Source organism: Solea solea, chromosome 10 (genome assembly GCF_958295425.1).
Source record: "Solea solea chromosome 10, fSolSol10.1, whole genome shotgun sequence".
NCBI lineage: Eukaryota > Metazoa > Chordata > Actinopteri > Pleuronectiformes > Soleidae > Solea > Solea solea.
Window position 1 is genome coordinate 1,389,993 of NC_081143.1, and position 14,815 is coordinate 1,404,807.

Genomic DNA, 14,815 nt, shown 5'->3' on the forward strand with positions numbered 1-14,815 from the left:
AATTCATGTAAACACAATAGTTTGAAGTCACACATAATATACACTTATTATGTGACAATGTTACAAATGATCTCTACTTAAAGAGAAATGTTTTTTAACTGAAAGCTGAAGTTTGTAAACTGCTCGCTCTGCTGCACCAAAGTCCATTGAGAAAATCATCGTTTTTTTTAAGCTCACAAAAAACATGAACTGCTATTGTATTGACTGCCTCATTCGGTCAGTTTGTGCCACTTACAGTAGATACCTCAGAATGAATGATTTTAATCACTGAAGTGACAAAATAAGACATTTGAACTTAGTGATGAAGGCAGCGGTGGCTCAACGACTCCTGCGTGCTTGTTAAAGAAAAGTTAAACTCACTGATTTTCTCTGTGGGCTTTGGTGCAGGGAGTGAGCGGTTTTCAGAGTGACTCAAACTCCAGCTTCCAGTCAGAAAAAATGTTTTTTTTATTTTTTTTAATTATGCACTTCCATAAAACATCCTTATGAGACATTTTCTGCAATACATTCACAACTCTCTCCTGACTGATGTGTGTGGTATTGTAAAAGGCTCTGTGCAGCGTGCAGCAGTGGGAGGTGACAGGAAGAGCGGTTTATCATCCTGAGTACTATTGTCCTAATCCGTTCTTAGAGGCTTACTGGAGCCTCAGGTTGGTTGACCACACATCTTAGCTCAGAGAGGAGCAGCCAAGCAGCTACAGCGCCTTGTGGTCTGCTACTCTTGATAATATTATCATTAATATTTGATGTATTTTACCTCACTTTGCCACCTAGGTGTGGGCTCTCTGTCTGTCTGTCTGTCTGTCTGTCTGTCTGGCTTTGACGGCTGACCCCAGGTCAGATCTCCTGGATTAATTGAAGGAGCTGTTCATGTCCACTGGGCTCACTTTGAAGCCATTTTAAAAGCTGCTGTAGTCTGGACTGAGACTTCTTCTCCAGGAACTGCGAGGTCGTCGTAATCATCGGTCAGATTGATCAGATAATCTGTTTCTCTTCAAACTCGTCAAGATGAAGGACCGACTGGCTCAGCTGAAGGAGGTGGGCACAGTGTGTGTGTGTGTGTGTGTGTGTGTACTACTATACACAGTGGATTTCTGTATGTATGGAAACACCACTGACTAATATAATGAACTTTATAATTTCACATAACACACTCTGCATATCATTTTTTTTTGATAAAAACAATATAAAAGCTGATTTTCCATTATTATATTAAGGAACTTGTGTAAGTTGACCTGTATTGTTAAAAATGATCCCGATTTTCAGTTGGTTTGTTTTTTTCAACCCTTTTATTTGCCAATCTAGTTCAGAAAATACAAACATTAACAGGACATAGATCATCTAAATTTGGCAAAATCGTATAAAATAAAGCACAACACAAAAGGAGATCATATCAGCTTTCATTTTTCATATTTTGTGGCATTTACTCTCGTTTTATTGTCATAATATAACAATTTTAATGAAATGTAAAATGTGTTTAATTGTGCGGCACTGAGCAGTTTGGTAACGTGAGGTTCGTGTGAGGCGTGCGGAGTGGTGCACTCATTTAACCTGCAGGTGGTGTCACGTGACCACAGCACGCAACCACCTGCAGGTGAACTGAGGCTCGGAGAAGAGAAATTTCTCCTTATACAGGGGTGTTACAAGGGAATTTTAGGGGCCCAAGGCAAAGGCCTAGGGGGGCCCAGACTGGAACCTAGTAGAGGATAAAGAAAAACACAGGAGCTGTTGGTCTACTGCTGTGTGGGTTGTCAAATTTGTGTCACTGAGGTAAATTTCTAATTATTATTGATGGTATTTGAAGTAAATAAGTATTTGCTATCATAAGAAAGAAGTTTCTCACCTTTTCAGCCTTTTCTCACTAGAAACTGCAGTTTTGAACCACTTTCTCCTCCAGCACCAAAGTCCATAGAGAAAATCAGTGTTTTTAGCTCCCAGGGACACAGGAGCTGCTGGTGCTCTGCTGCCTCGTGTGTTCACTTTGTGTCACTGAGATAAAGCCGGACAAAGAGTTTCAAACACTGAAGTGACAAAATAACACATCTGAACTTAGTGATGGAAGCAGCAGTGGATCAACAATTCCTGTGTCCTGTGATGTTAAATCGCTGATTTTCTCTGTGGACTTTGGTGTGGGAGAGTGAGCCGGTTTACAAGCGACACAAACTTCAGTTTACAGTTGGAAATGGCTGCTGAACGACACTTAAAGCCTTTTGTTATTCAGCAGACAGTTGACGAGGAATCTATCCAACCTTTGCATTTGACAATGATATGGTCCATGAAACAAAAGCTGTAGGTACAGTGTTTACAGTGGTTACAGAAGTTACAGTGGTTAAAGAGGTTACAGTGGTTAAAGAGGTTACAGTGGTCACAGTGGTTACAGTGGTTAAAGAGGTTACAGTGGTCACAGTGGTTAAAGAGGTTACAGTGGTTACAGAGGTTACAGTGGTTAAAGAGGTTACAGTGGTTACAGTGGTTAAAGAGGTTACAGTGGTAACAGTGTTTACAGTGGTTACAGTGTTTACAGAGGTTAGAGTCGTTACAGTGGTTACAGAGGTGACAGTGTTTGCAGTTGTTACAGAGGTTACATTATTTGCAGTGGTTACAGTGGTTACAGAATTTGCAGTGGTTACAGTATTTGCAGTGGTTACAGAGGATACAGTGGTTACAGTGTTTGCAGTGGTTAGAGTGTTTACAGAGGTTACAGTGGTCACAATGGTTACAGTATTTAAAGAGGTTACATAGGTTACAGTACAGATGTTACAGTGGTTACAGAGGTTACAGTGGTCACAGTATTTAAAGAGGTTACATAGGTTACAGTATTTGCAGTGGTTAAAGAGGTTAGAGTGGTTACAGAGGTTACAGTGTTTAAAGAGGTTACAGTGGTTACAGTGTTTGCAGTTGTTACAGTATTTGCAGTGGTTACAGAGGTTACATTATTTGCAGTGGTTACAGAGGTTACAGTATTTGCAGTGGTTACAGAGTTTACAGTATTTGAAGTGGTTACAGTATTTACAGAGGTTACAGTATTTGCAGTGGTTACAGAGGATACAGTGGTTACAGTGTTTGCAGTGGTTACATAGGTTACAGTATTTGCAGTGGTTACAGAGGTGACAGTGGTTACAGAGGCTACAGTATTTACAGTGGTTATAGTGTTTACAGTGTTTACAGAGGGTACAGTGGTTACAGTATTTGCAGTGGTTATAGTGGTTACAGAGGTTACATAGGTTACAGTATTTACAGTGTTTACAGAGGTTACAGTGTTTACAGTATTTGCAGTGGTTACAGAGGTTACAGTGTTTACAGTATTTAAAGAGGTTACATAGGTTACAGTATTTGCAGTGGTTACAGAGGTAACATAGGTTACAGTATTTGCAGTGGTTACAGCATTTACAGAGGTTACATAGGTTACAGTATTTGCAGTGGTTACAGTATTTACAGAGGTTACATAGGTTATAGTATTTGCAGTGGTTACATTGTTTACAGTGTTTACAGAAGTCACAGTTGTTACAGTGGTCAAAGAGGTTACAGTGGTTACAGAGGTTAAAGTGGTTAAAGAGGTTACAGTGGTTACAGTGGTTAAAGAGGTTACAGTGGTTACAGTGGTTAGAGAGATTACAGTGTTTACAGTGCTTACAATGGTCACAGTGGTTAAAGAGGTTACAGTGGTTACAGTGTTTGCAGTGTTTACAGTGGTTAAAGAGGTTACAGTGTTTACAGTATTTGCAGTGGTTACAGAGGTTACAGTGTTTACAGTATTTAAAGAGGTTACATAGGTTACAGTATTTGCAGTGGTTACAGAGGTAACATAGGTTACAGTATTTGCAGTGGTTACAGCATTTACAGAGGTTACATAGGTTACAGTATTTGCAGTGGTTACAGTATTTACATAGGTTACATAGGTTATAGTATTTGCAGTGGTTACAGTGTTTACAGTGTTTACAGAAGTCACAGTTGTTACAGTGGTTAAAGAGGTTACAGTGGTTACAGAGGTTAAAGTGGTTAAAGATGTTACAGTGGTTACAGTGGTTAAAGAGGTTACAGTGGTTACAGTGGTTAGAGAGGTTACAGTGTTTACAGTGGTCACAGTGGTTAGAGAGGTTACAGTGGTTACAGTGTTTGCAGTGTTTACAGTGGTTACAGAGGCTACAGTGTTTACAGTGGCTACAGTATTTACAGAGGTGACATAGGTTACTGTATTTACAGTGGTTACAGTGTTTGCCGAGGTTAGAGTCGTTACAGTGGTTACAGAGGTGGCAGTGGTTACAGTGTTTGCAGTTGTTACAGAGGTTACATTATTTGCAGTGGTTACAGTATTTACAGAGGTTACAGTATTTGCAGTGGTTACAGTGTTTGCAGTGGTTAGAGTGTTTACAGAGGTTACAGTGGTTACAGAGGTTACAGTGGTCACAATGGTTACAGTATTTAAAGAGGTTACATAGGTTACAGTGTTTGCAGTGGTTAGAGTGTTTACAGAGGTTACAGTGGTTACAGAGGTTACAGTGGTCACAATGGTTACAGTATTTAAAGAGGTTACATAGGTTACAGTACAGAGGTTACAGTGGTTACAGAGGTTACAGAGGTTACAGTGGTCACAATGGTTACAGTATTTAAAGAGGTTACATAGGTTACAGTATTTGCAGTGGTTACAGAGGTTACAGTGGTTACATAGGTTACAGAGGTTACAGTGTTTGCAGTTGTTACAGTATTTGCAGTGGTTACAGAGGTTACATTATTTGCAGTGGTTACAGAGTTTACAGTATTTGAAGTGGTTACAGTATTTGCAGTGGTTACAGAGGATACAGTGGTTACAGAGGTTAAAGTGTTTACAGAGGTTACAGTTGTTACAGTATTTGCAGTGGTTACAGAGGTTACATTATTTGCAGTGGTAACAGTGGTTACAGAGGTTACAGTGGTTACAGTGGTTACAGTGGTTACAGAGGTTACGTCTTCTCCCATTAAACACACAAGTGTTAAGTCCTTGTTTTCCATTTAAATGATCATATAATACAGGATTTTATTGGGATCTGATTTGCACCAGTAAATGATGCTATAAATCACAGGTTGTGATGATTAAGTGTCTGGGAAAATGGAAAATCCGTCTCTCAGGGCCTCGTTTGAAAAAGTGTACTAACCTGTGTGTGTGTGTGCGTGCGCGTGTGTGTGTATGTTTCACAGACGACTGATGCTGCACCTGATGATATCGAGGTTTCCATGGAGAATGAAGCTTTCATGGATGATTTCTTTGCTCAGGTATTCTGTTTATTGTAAATAAAAAAATAATGTTGGATTCAGATGAGTGAGAATTCAACATAGTGTTTTTGTGTGTGTGTGTGTGTGTGTGTGTGTGTGTGTGTGCGTGTGTTTGTGTGCGTTCCCAGGCTGAAGATATTCGAATCAGCGTTGACAAGATTGACGGGAGTGTCGTAGAAATCAAAAAACTCTACTCCACCATTTTGGCGGCCCCTACATCTGACCAGAGTAACTGCACTTCACACACACACACACACACACACAAAAGCAGTGGCAAAACCGTGAGCACTACAGCTGGGCCTTCACCTCAGCCGTCATTGCAGTGAAAATAAATAATTGCGGAAAAAAGCAACAGTACGTTGACTCACAGCTAGTGAGGAGGCGGGTTAATAACGAGGTAAGCGATTATGATTGACCAAGGCAGAGTCACGTTTCACGCATTCCAGCATACGCACCACATACACACACACACACACACACACACACACAACAGCTAAACAGAGAATCGATGAAGCAGCAGAGATGGCGAGTTAGGACTCCGATGTAAAGTTGGCATTTAAAATCACTTCTTCAAGTTCATTGTGATCAAAGGCAAGAACGTACATGTAATGTGTACATTATGTCCCGGAGCAAAAACTTTGTCGACATCCGTTGTAAGCAATTCTAATTTAATGAAGCATCTCACAGCGCACACGCATCTACAAAGTTAGTTGCCAAAAACAAGAGTTTGATTTATTTAATTATGAATAAGACTACAGAGCTAAACACACTTTTCTGTTGTTTAAAAGTTTACTTTTGTTGTCTCAGGTTGAGAGAGTTTGATTTAATTTGCTCGGGTTAAATGCACTTTATATGGTGTAACTGTTTACTTTTCTTACAAAGATAATACTTGAAGTGCAAGATAAACATCTTGCTGTCTGTCGACGTGCAATAAATATAGAAAGTTATGTACAAACACCTCTGTTCTACTCATTTCAACTGACTTGTGAAAACTACACAAAAAAATCCAAATTCTTTGACATATAGCAACTTTTTTTTTAACAGTAACACAAATAGTTACTTTCCCTGGTAACCAGTTACTTTTACTATAGAGTAATTCAGTTACTAACTCAGTTACTTTTTGGAACACGTATTGAGTAACTATAACTAATTACTTTTTTAAAGTAACTTTCCCAACACTGGTCTTGATTGGATTCAGAGCCGAGTAAGACGTCCAGCACCAGGCAGGTGAGGGGTCAGTCAGCTCGTTAAGTGTCAGAAAGGGCAGCAGGCTCCTGGCCTCAAAGTTTGCCAAAGTTTGTATAGGACTGTCAGTTCAATCTTGAGCCTGCAGAAGTCAAAGTGCAGCCCGTAGTTTTCACTGTGCAGCTGCCGGTGCCCTGTGCGCACGTCTCCAACTAATAAGAATTTTCGATCTTGAAATACCTTTCCACTTTCATAACCTTTTCTTTTAATTCCAGTTCTGGAGTTAATTTTTTATTATTTGAATTTTTTCTGTGAAAGGCCGCCTTGACAAAGGCGATGCTATCAAGCTAGCCACACCGCTCTCTCAACCTCTCTCAGCACTCATACATATATATATATATATATATATATATATATATATGTGTATATATAATTTATTTATTTAATATTCATATGTTTTGGTCCAGAATTAACGTTGGCCCTGAAGGTTCCCCTCTGCATGACAGCATCTAAAATAACATAAATAAAAATAAAAAAAAATTAAAAAATAAAGAAATAAAATAACATAAATAAAAATTAAAAATTAAAATAAAATAAAAAATAAAGAAATAAAATAACATAAATAACAATGCGATACTTGTGTTTATCTAATCATATAAAGGATTATGATACAGAAAAGAAAATAGAAAAAAACAGAAAACATAGTTTGATCCATGCAGGTTTACAGTTTGATACTAAAACAACCTGTTAATATTTAGCAAACAGCACAAGCAATTGTATATAATTAGCTACAACTCTCTCCTTTATTTAACTTTGGTTCAAAACTAAAGCCTGTTGCTTTTTTTGTTATCGGCACATTTGTGTTAAATGACCTTGCTTCATGTTTACCTTTCATATGAATGTCACCGAAATAATGTAGATATTCATTCATTCATTCATTGTTTCTTTCTTCCAGAAACCCAAGATGATCTTGAAGCGCTTACCAATGAGATCAAGAAGGCGGCCAACAACGCAAGAAACAAACTCAAGAGTCAGTATTTTGACTGTTTACTCTCTTTTAAAGCTTATGTTCTGTCTGTTTGTTTATTTAGCTTTTACAATAACTGGTGGTTTACAAGTAAAACAGAATAAAATGGGAAATGGAGTTAGAGCGTAATGTCATCCTGGGGAAAACAAAGCATATTCTAAATCATAAAACATTATATACAATCTGTCTTTCTGTCTTTCTGGGCTAGTTAGCGTCCATCTATCTAAGCTACTTAGCATCTATCTATCTTTATGAGCTAACTAGCATTTATCTATCTGAGCTAGTTAGTGTCTATCTATCTAAGCTAGTTAGCATCTATCTATCTTTCTGAGCGAACTAGTGTTTATCTATCTGAGCTAGTTAGCGTCTATCGATCTAAGCTACTTAGTATCTATCTATCTTTATGAGCTAACTAGCATTTATCAATCTGAGCTAGTTAGTGTGTATCTATCTAAGCTAGTTAGCATCTATCTATCTTTCTGGGCTAACTAGCCTTTATCTATCTGAGCTAGTTAGTGTCTATCTATCTAAGCTAGTTAGCATCTATCTATCTATCTATCTTTCTGGGCTAACTAGCATTTATCTATCTGAGCTAGTTAGTGTCTATCTATCTAAGCTAGTTAGCATCTATCTATCTTTCTGGGCTAACTAGCCTTTATCTATCTGAGCTAGTTAGTGTCTATCTATCTAAGCTAGTTAGCATCTATCTATCTTTCTGGGCTAACTAGCCTTCATCTATCTGAGCTAGTTAGCGTCTATCTTTGTGTTGGAGCTAGACTACAAGTATCATCTGCTATAAGGAGTGTGATAGCCTGGAAACATGAATGATCACAGAATGTAGCTCATGTATCTCTGATCACGTCATGAAATACCCTGTGAGATTCAGTCCGTGTGTACAACATTGTCAGGGATTCATTCTCAACTCACAAGCATCATCTTCACTTGTGTCATAGATACTGCATATCTGTGTGTGTGTGCGTGTGTGTACTCACACTGTGTACCTGACCCTAGTTATAGACTATTAGCCACTATAGCCATTTTTCATAGTTAGGATCAGTACATCAAGGCAATCATAGTTTTGTCGCTAACTAATATATCTGCATATATTTCAGGATGTTGTGTATCCCTTCAAACAAACACAATGAGTGTAAACATAACTGTTTCGATAATATAGCATGTCCAAAAAAAGTTGTGTCTTGTGGCACAACTTACCCCGTGTATGGGGTAAGTTGAGCATAGGAGCGGGGTAAGTTGAGCCATATGCCTTATGGACTAGTAACACATTTGTTTCCAACAACAACTTCTCAGGTGTGTCAGTCAAGATTCGTGTCTTCACCTGTGTATGTTTTATTTTAGGCTTTGTTGCCGTCACCTTTGTGAATGGCATTATTTCTACTGGAGATACGTATCGTGGATGGCTGAGAGAGATGATGACTCACGTCCTGTGACACTAGGTGCTGGTGCTGGTAGGTCAGCTGAGGTAGATGGCTGGTCAGATTGCTCGTCAGGGTTGGGTCTGTCTGTGACCATGGATGGTGCTTAGGCTTCCTGTGGGAAGATATCCCGGTTGAAAGGAAAGATACCAGTGGACCTGAATCCTGACAGGATGTTTCATGGTGTCATTGCTGACAGGAAGGTCTCATGCACAATCTCTGGGATGGCATAAATGGAAGCAGTTTGTCCAGGGTGGGTTCGCATCCAACTGTCCAAGGCCTTGTTGTAATATGTCTTGAATGGCCCATAGACCGATACATCCAAGGGCTGCATTTCATGGGATGTATGAGGTGGCAAAGTGAGCATCACGATCCCATTCTCCCTCGCTGTCTCCACAGACTTCAGTGAGACGTGTGCCGAATGGTTGTCAAGGATCAGTAGTAGTGGATGATCCTTGGAGCAGTTTGTTTGTTGGATCACATGCTCCAGGTACATGCAAAACACCTCCTCATTCATCCAACCAGATTTTGTTGCAGTCCTGATTGATCCAGTCAGTGCTAATCTGATAAAGTGCTCATGGTATTTGACACGCGGGAATATGAACATGGGGGGGATTGTGTTCCCTGTTGCATTGACAGTACACACTACCGTTACAAGCTCTCCTCTTTCACCAGATGTGACTGAGCTAACTTGCTTTTTCCCCCCATCTGTGTCACAATTTGCTTTGGCTTCTGTACAGTTGTTACGCCTGTCTCATCCATATTATAGATCATGTTCGGAGGGAACTTGTGTACAGATTTTACATTTTAGAGGACAAATTCATTTCTAATTAGACTACAAAAATGATTTCTCACATCAAGCATCAAATACCTGTCCATCACTGATGCCAGCTTATCAAAGAACAGAGTGACATTGTGTTCATCGAAGGCAGTGGCCCTTGCCAATGTGGCCCTTGCCAATGTGGCCTCTGGTGTCATAGATGTTGTCGGTTCTTGAATAACTCAAGCCAATCCATTCCTGGAAAAAAGTTATCTTAACAATGACGCCGATAATATTTTTGACAAGAGGGATCAGCGAGGACTCAGACGCAGAGGCCTTTTAATTGTCTTTATTGGCACTCTTAACAAAACACAAGGCAGATCCTCTTACTGAGGGAAAACAAAGCGTAGCTATAAAAAACTATAACCAATGGGGAGCGCAACGCTCTTCAAGAGAAACGTTGCGGAACTATAAACGTGGAAACAAAAAATCACTCCGAAGAGGAAACAAAACTCAGACTATGGTTAAACTTAAACAGAAAACTCTCCAAACGGAGGAAAAACAAGGCTCTAAGCACATCAAAACGAAAACAAACTCAAAGCACAATCCTACTGATTGGCGATCTATAACTAACTAAGAATGAGGTCAAACACAAAACGCAATCTAAATGATTGGATCTACTCAGCCTAACTAATAAAACGTAAGTCACAATCCTAGTGATTGGAGTTTTCTAAAAAGCTGTGAAAATGAACAAACAGAAAATCTCTCCCAAGGAGGAAAACAAAAGGGGCTATAAATCTTAACTAAGGTATTAACTTACAGGCTATGCTAAGAAAACTTACAAAGGAAAAGTGTCGCTCACAAAGACGATCAAGAACTTGTGGCATCTGTGGCTGTGACGAGGAGCTCGGGTGATCAGGCATGGGCGAAAACACACTGGCACTGACACAGGGGAACAGAGAGTTTTTAAAGTCCACATGGCTTAATTGTCAGCAGGTGTGTGTAATCAGGGCCGGCAGGCCGGCAGAGGAGGGGGCGGGGCAAACTGCCGGAGTGACAATTTTTGGAGTTTCAATTGAGTTTGCTTGAACGTTCTCAGCTAGCTGGCTGGTTGGCAGTAGTTCTGGGAGAGAACCTTGCCTTTATTAGTCCCGACAGCTAAAATGGTGCACTTTTATGCTAGGTATAGGACCTGGTGTTGTAGCACATAGATACCACAATTGATGTATAAAACACATTTAAAATGATCTATTTGAGTCTAAACACAATTCTCATGATAGACTAAATTCACTTTCAAGAGTGAAAATTTTTTTTTTGGAAATAAATGTCTAACCACTTTACCCATGTGGTTCTTACCTTCACAGACTCCATGAAATGATGCCTTTCTCCTAAATATTTGGTCACATGATCAATGTTTTTTACCATTTCCTAGCAACAAGGGATGGCTCAATTTACCCTTTGGCTCAACTTACCCCAGTCTCCCCTACTGTTGATTCAAAAGTGTCATATTTCTCTTGTGGTTGTGTTTGTTGTGCTTCAGGTATTGAGCGGCAGCTCGAGTCAAACGCAGATGAGCGATCGTCAGCTGACCTCAGGATACGAAAGTCACAGGTCCGACACCAGATGACATGATATTTCATTTCATTTGAGTGTTTTCTTAAGACGTAGAACACACAAATGAACTCACAAGAACATAGTACCAGAGCCCTTCATTGACAAAGCACAATATTTGACATATTTGGTCTTAAGGACTGTTTGCACGTTATTTATTTTCCCAGCATGCCATCCTGGCCAAGAAGTTTGTTGAGGTGATGACAAAGTACAACGAGGCTCAGGTTGACTTCAGAGATAAGAGCAAAGGGAGAATCGCCCGACAACTGGAGATCAGTGAGTCACGCTTGATTAATGGAACCAGACAAAAACAGTCATGTGTTCACAACTGTTTCTTCTGTACGTCACAGCGGGGAAAGCGACGACCGACGAGGAGCTGGAGGAGATGCTGGAGGGAGGCAACTCGGCTGTGTTCACTGCCGGGGTAAGACAGGCATGGAGACGCCGTGGAGATCAGGCTATCATCAGATTACGTTCAGATTACCAGGCTGAAGTGACTCGGATTACAATTGATTTTTTTCTGTTGATGTGACTCTGTCTGCACTAATGGTCAAATTGTGTCCATGTATGCTGATGACACAATTCTGTTTATGCCAGTGTGAGTTCCTCGGAGGGGGAACTCACACTGTGCCCACCGTGTGTTTCAAACAGTTTCCAACAGAGTCCAACATCCATTTCAGAAAAGACTAAATGTCTGAATGTTTGTGCAGTTGTGTGAAATGTCTCGTCTGTCCATCTGTCGCTCTAATTTCCTTTGTCTGTCTTGTGTTTGTCCCCGCTCCAGGTCATGGCGTCGAACATCAACCAGCAGGCTCTGAACGAGATCGAGGCTCGTCACAAAGACATCATGAGGCTGGAGAGCAGCATCAAAGAGCTCCATGACATGTTTGTGGACATCGCCATGCTGGTGGAGAACCAGGTACATGAACTGGCTGGGTGGAGTTTCATGCTGTTGGTTCCTGCTCTGCCGAGGAATGTGTCTTACTGTGCTTCTGTGCTTTGTTCCGTCTTGTAGGGAGGCATGATTGACAGGATCGAGGGCAACATGGACCAATCGGTGGGCTTTGTAGAGAGGGCGGTGGCCGACACCAAGAAAGCAGCAAAGTTCCAGCAGGAGGCGCGCAGGGTGAGTGGATCCAGCGCTGACATGGATGTTTTGTGCTCATTTGTTTCCAGGTGGTGACGCTCGTTTTCATCTTCCATGTACAGTCAGCGGGGAAAAAGTGTGCCCACCTCCGCTACACTAGGTGGCGATGGTTGACCTGTTCTGTCACCTTATAAGATGACAGATGCACTCATTGACTCTAACTCACAATATTAGTCTGACTTTGAGGAATAGGATTCTGTACAATTTGGGTTTAACTTCTATATTTACAAGTTAACTAAAATGAGTTTAGACGTCTAACAGTCATCACGGCTGCATGGATGACTTTATTGTGTTGAATCGGGCTGCATCAAACATCCGTCCACTCAACCCTTTACATACTACTTTATTTAAGACAGAATCATCTCAACAACATGTCGCTAACATCACGTCTCTGAATTCCTTTTCTCCTCGTTCTGCAGAAACAAATGATGATCTTCTGCTGCTGTGTGATTCTAACCATCATCCTCGGTTCATTCGTCTACAGCTTCTTCAAATAGAGGACTTTTATTTACTTATTTACTTATATATATTTTTATTTAGCCTTTTTTTTTAAACTAGAAAGTGACGTTGAGGTCAAAATGTCTTTTACCAGTGAGTAGAGGATAACGAGGTAGAGAGGAACATCACATTTCTCAGATGGTTACATATAACAGAGCAGTTCATTCAAAGGTAGAACTCGGCTTCAGCGATGCTTTGCTCATGTGTCAGGATAAACGTCAGTTTGTGTCAGTTTTGGCCTCTTGTGTTTGAATTTGAAGGGCATCGGGTGCAGGATGTGTCTATTCACACTGAGGAGGGTTGGCGTTAGATTATGTGAATGTGATGGTGCCACTAGAAGACGGGTTAAAAGTTTGGCGGGATATTTAAATCTCACGTCAGTCTGTCCTCGTCGCTGCATTATCTCTGTTTGTTTTTGTTCACTGGTTGGCCGACGTTTTTTTTACAGTTTTGTAAAAACCTCTCAGTTTTTACAAAGCTGTCACACCTGGAGGAATTCAGGTTTGCCTCCACAAATACGTTGCAGACCCGCAATATCAAAGGGAGATTTCAGATTTGCTGTATTTCGGTGCCGACTCTGCCACGTGTGCCCTTGGTGCACTGCCAGTCATGGCTCTGGAAAAACAGATTTTAGCCACTTCAAAAAAGACATATCCCATAAACTCTACACCAGCTTTAGTCTTTAATATCACATAACATTACAGTTGTCATCAGACGGTCTTTTCTGACTGGAAACTAGCTGTTTATAAAGCCCTCACAATCCCGCACCAAATCCCATAGTAAAAATCAAGGATTTTAGCCAACAGGGACAAGAGGCTTGCTGATCCATCGCTGCCTCCATCAGTGAGTTAAAATATATCATTTTGTAACTGTCAAACTTTTAAATCATTTGTTCTAAGTGACACAAAACAGCTACTGTGTCCCTGCAAGCTAAAAATGATGATTTTCTCTGTGTGAGAGCAAACCCTCCATGTTTCAGGCTGTGGTCAGTGCTGTATATGAGCCAGTATCTCATATATCGCTGGAATGAGTAAAATCAAGTCACTATCATAAGTATTGACACAAGCATAATTTTTACTTACGTGGATTTGTTGTTGTTTTCTTTTAACTTGTGATGCTACTGTTCCAATACTTGTGCTATTGACGACATGTAATATTACAATTCCTATCATGCTGGATATTAATCAATCAATCAAACGACTGTATGTGATCCTGAACAGAGTCAAAGTTAGGAATGACCTGAGAAGATACATTCTGAATGGTTAGGAGTAGAGATACACACAGGCCACACTGACACTGCCTTGGGAGTGTTTACTGCTTTATTTGTATTTATTTCAGTTCATTTTTATGATGTGTATGTGTGTTTTTTCCTAATTCTTTTGTAAGAACTACAACTGTATTATCTTAAAATTAAATAAAACATGGTGGATATTGTGGCTCTGTAAGTGTGGATTCAAAGGAACGGGTCAGAAAAAAGGTCAGGACTACAGGTCAGCCACGGCTTTGTCAGTCACTGTTAGTTTGTGTGAAACTTAGTGAAAACACAGAGTGCGACTGCGTTTCTACACTTTGTAGCAGTTTTATAGGGGAAATGATTTTGTTGTTTTAAAAACATGTCTTTTCTTGCTCTGTCGGAAATAAAAAAATGAACCCATTATTTATTTTTGCTTGTGAGTGATCATTTACATTGAGACACTTTCACTATGTTCGCCAGTTTCGCTTGTTAGCATATATAAAAATGGCAGTATATAATATCCACCACTTCATTCTTCCTAGAACAAATGACCTTGGTTATTTGAGTGACTCATTGCGTTCACATGCATGTTAAAAGTCTGATTTTAGTCGGACTAAGACAATCATTTGGTTTCCTTAAAGTCATGTAAACACGTTAGTCAGACTAATAT

The 14,815-nt window shown here is 40.1% G+C and overlaps 1 protein-coding gene across 1 annotated transcript; it reads left to right on the forward strand.

Moving 5' to 3' along the window:
* Positions 1-691: 691 nt before the first annotated feature.
* Positions 692-14,570, forward strand: LOC131466650 (syntaxin-3-like). The gene is made up of 10 exons (XM_058640047.1): positions 692-1,038; positions 5,176-5,250; positions 5,379-5,478; positions 7,391-7,465; positions 11,196-11,266; positions 11,434-11,542; positions 11,617-11,690; positions 12,051-12,185; positions 12,282-12,392; positions 12,833-14,570. Exons 1-10 carry the CDS (start codon positions 1,009-1,011, stop codon positions 12,908-12,910), a joined length of 858 nt encoding a protein of 285 aa, XP_058496030.1. The 5' UTR covers positions 692-1,008; the 3' UTR covers positions 12,911-14,570.
* Positions 14,571-14,815: the final 245 nt, after the last annotated feature.

What these genes read in the sequence shown, in the direction of transcription:
- LOC131466650 (XM_058640047.1), top strand. Translation starts at nt 1,009, where the DNA reads ATGAAGGACCGACTGGCTCAGCTGAAGGAG. An exon ending in GGCCCCTACATCTGACCAGA is followed by an intron (nt 5,479 to 7,390) that starts GTAACTGCACTT and finishes TCTTTCTTCCAG; the next exon opens with AAACCCAAGATGATCTTGAA. An exon ending in CGCAAGAAACAAACTCAAGA is followed by an intron (nt 7,466 to 11,195) that starts GTCAGTATTTTG and finishes GTTGTGCTTCAG; the next exon opens with GTATTGAGCGGCAGCTCGAG.